Raw genomic sequence first — 3387 nt, 5'->3', positions numbered from 1 at the left:
GCTAAACATACGCAGCGCGCACACGTTTGTATTGGTGCAGAATGAGAGAGACACTTACAGCCTAGCGCATTTCACCCAGTCTGCTAGTTTCACTTCTGCTTTAAATAAAGTTGTGTATGCTTGACGTTTAAAATAAATGCTGTTTATAGTGAATGCCCCTATAATTTTAGTTTGTTTTATATTTGTGATTTAGTTTTAATCCAAATGAATGCGCTAATGGAGCGAACAGCAATCAAGATCATGCAACAGAAGTGCGCGCTCTCGGACTCTCTCACTCTCTCTCTCGCTCTCCTTACCGTCAAATAACTTTAGTAACTTGTGCATTGTTTTACTTACTTGTTTTTGACATATCCGACCGAACTACAAACTTTCCAGTGATGTCTGTGAGATATTCACTCGACAAGTTCGCGCATCTGTGCAGCCGCGCGCTCAATCTACTCAGCGCGCTCTGCTTATCAGCTCGGGCACATCCGCTATACAGGCGTGAATATTGAATGTTTAACATTATATTAATTACTTACATGTACTTCGTAGACATCCTTAGTCTCTAATAACTCCATTCTACTCTCTGTTGTTCTGTTTTCAGTGTTTCTTTTTCTGGACACAGCTCTATTCACAAGCTGTTTGGTATCGGCTTTTGGTATCGGGGCATTTTTACGAGTACGAGTACAGGAGCGAAGTATCGGGCCCGATACCGATACCAGTATCGGTATCGGTGCATCCCTACTTGCTATACTTCATGCTTCAGTACAATAAAATGCTGTTAGTATTTGTATCAAGATTTGACCATATATTAGATTCATTATGGTTCATATAATTTGGTAAAGAGTCATAAGACAAAATAATGGGAGAAAAAAACACATTTCTGGGGCTCTCAGAAGTGAAAATCATCATAGTTGTGTAAACTTTTATAGAGGTTAACAGGAATTACAATACATATTTTTACGTTCTCTTTGGCTCCAATAGAAAAATAAATCATGATAGCATTTCTATGACTTTACAAAAGGCAGAAAAAAAATTTCAAGAGACTGATCACATTGGTCAGAAGAGAGAAGGATGTCAAATTTGTTAATAACTGTGTATACAATGTTAATAACTGTGAATACGCGTTATCACAGTCCATAGTTGAGATCTGGAGGTGGGCTCTTCTAGTCCAGTAAGCAACCACCTCATACCCACTCAGAACACCTTAGCAACCACATAGCAACATCGGTTCCCTAATCTTCAGTCACAATTACAGTTACGTGATCTCAATATGTTTTTCCACAGTTTGAACAGTTTATCTATTGCTTTATCAAACTATGTTTGGTAAGCATCCCCTGTATGTTGTTGTCTACAGTGCATGACAGGGATTTGGAGGAAGACATTGAAGCAGACACCAGTGGGGATGTTAGGAGACTGCTAACATTGCTTCTCGAGGTAAATCCGCTTCATTCTAAATCAAAATGGTTGCTTAGGTCTTACAAAATGACCACTCCGCAGTCCTGAGCGACATAAAGCGCTCGGTGTCAGCCTGCGTTTAGTACCCCTCCCTCTTCCTGCTGTCCCTATAGAGCACTGGAGCTTGGCAGTGCTTCAGATCCCCTTTCATTAGATAAGTAGAAACAGGATTCAGTGACGTGACTCCGATTGGATTTCAAGGGTGTCAATACTTTCTCTCTTGTAGGGCAACAGAGACGAGAGCTACGAGGTGGATGAAGCACTGGCAGAGCAAGATGCCGTCTCACTGTTTGAAGTAGGAGACATTCAACACACTGTCATTTAAATATTCATACGTGTACCTTGGTTTTAGCACACATCTGGAAACATGTCTGGAACGATTATTTTAATTATGTCTGTCTAACTTGGCACAATAATATTAATTGATGCTTTTGAAAGAAATCGGTTATGCTCACTAAGGCTGCATTTATTTGATCAAAACTTTATTGATTATGTTGTAAAATATAATTGCCGTTTAAAATAACTGTTTTCTATTGTAATGTTTTAAAATGTTATTTGTTTCCATGCTGGAAACGCTTAATTTAGCAGACATTACTCCTGTCTTCAGTGTCACATGTTGCATCAGAAATCAATCTAATATGTTGATTTGCTACTCAAAAGAAACGTTATTATCAAAGTCAAAATGTTGTGCTGCTTCATATTTTTGCTGAAACGGTCATAATTGATTGATTTTTGAACATTAGTTTCATTTTTTTAATGAAAGGTTCATAAATAGCATTTATTTTAAATAGAAATCTTGTAACTTTAATGTTTGTACTGTCACTTTTGATCAGTTTAATGCATAAATATTATCTTACTGACCCCAATGTTTTGAACAGTAGTGTATAATATTAATGTTATTATTAATATTTCAGGAATTTAACATTAACAACTAATTTGCATGTCCATGGTTCTCTGATGTCAGTTAATCTTTAGTTTGGGAAACCCTGGTCTTTCTAAACAAACAAATATGTGTGCTAGAACGTACAAATACCTATGAATTGTCGAGATCACCCTGGAATATTTTATGTCAAAATAATGATATTAATATTTAGTCACATATCCAGTTCAATTCCAGTTTATTAATAGATGTTTTAATTTTCTGTCAGGCTGGAGAGGACTGCTTTGGCACAGATGAGTCAACTTTCAGCTTCATTCTGGCCACCAGGAACTACTTACAACTGCAGGTCACATTCAAAGCTTATGAAGCCGTAAGTTTGTTCTGTTCTTAGAGCTTAAGACAGTAACTTATGTACTATATGTATAATACGTTGTGTTAGTTCATGTGTAACCGCTCTGGATTACTTTTAGATTGTATTTCACCTTGTTCTCCAACAGATTTCTGGAACAGAGATTTTGGATGCAATCGATAAGGAAATCTCTGGAACTCTGAAGGACTGCTACACTGCACTCGGTTTGTATTAAACACAGGCTTTGTCCAAAAAAAAACAGCAAATGCAGATTTTTGTTTTATTTTTTCGCATATGCAAATACAGAGTTCTGGCATGAAACTCTAGATGGCGCAGTCCGATAGGTCTAACTCAATCTGACCTAATGACATCATTATCACATGGCACAGCTGATTGGTTCTCTCCTGTATCGGTAGCCAATGAGCTCGCTGCTCAACATTCAAATAAATGACTACTGCTTGCCGTAGCAGTTGCAGCTTGCTTCAGAAAGCCTCCACCTTCCCCAGCTCCACCTGTATAGATCTGCTACGAGGTGTTTCATGTATGTTATATTTGCAGCAGCAGCAATATTTCTTACATGCTCACAGCAGCATGTTGTGGATGTATTGGCAGTAGCAAGTCTTGGTACTTGCTCTGCCGCAGCAGCAGCGGCAGCGTAGCAGATCTATTCCGCCAAGACCAAATACATTAACATTGTCATGTACATTACCATGCCAAT

General features: G+C 38.1%; 1 protein-coding gene across 1 annotated transcript in view; it reads left to right on the top strand.

The window, feature by feature from the left end:
* Positions 1-3387, top strand: part of LOC107687543 (annexin A13-like) — a 21409-nt gene that overhangs the window by 12572 nt on the left and 5450 nt on the right. Inside the window, exons 3-6 of the mRNA XM_016484919.1 lie at positions 1270-1419; positions 1667-1735; positions 2589-2690; positions 2818-2893. Of these exons, the coding sequence (XP_016340405.1) occupies positions 1270-1419; positions 1667-1735; positions 2589-2690; positions 2818-2893 (397 nt within the window). The remainder of the gene's footprint in view (positions 1-1269; positions 1420-1666; positions 1736-2588; positions 2691-2817; positions 2894-3387) is intronic.

This window comes from Sinocyclocheilus anshuiensis, unplaced genomic scaffold, assembly GCF_001515605.1.
Source record: "Sinocyclocheilus anshuiensis isolate Anshui unplaced genomic scaffold, SAMN03320099.WGS_v1.1 scaffold870, whole genome shotgun sequence".
In the NCBI taxonomy this organism is placed as follows: domain Eukaryota; kingdom Metazoa; phylum Chordata; class Actinopteri; order Cypriniformes; family Cyprinidae; genus Sinocyclocheilus; species Sinocyclocheilus anshuiensis.
The sequence above is the reverse complement of the archived record's forward strand: the minus strand, read 5'-3'. Positions and strand labels throughout refer to the sequence as shown.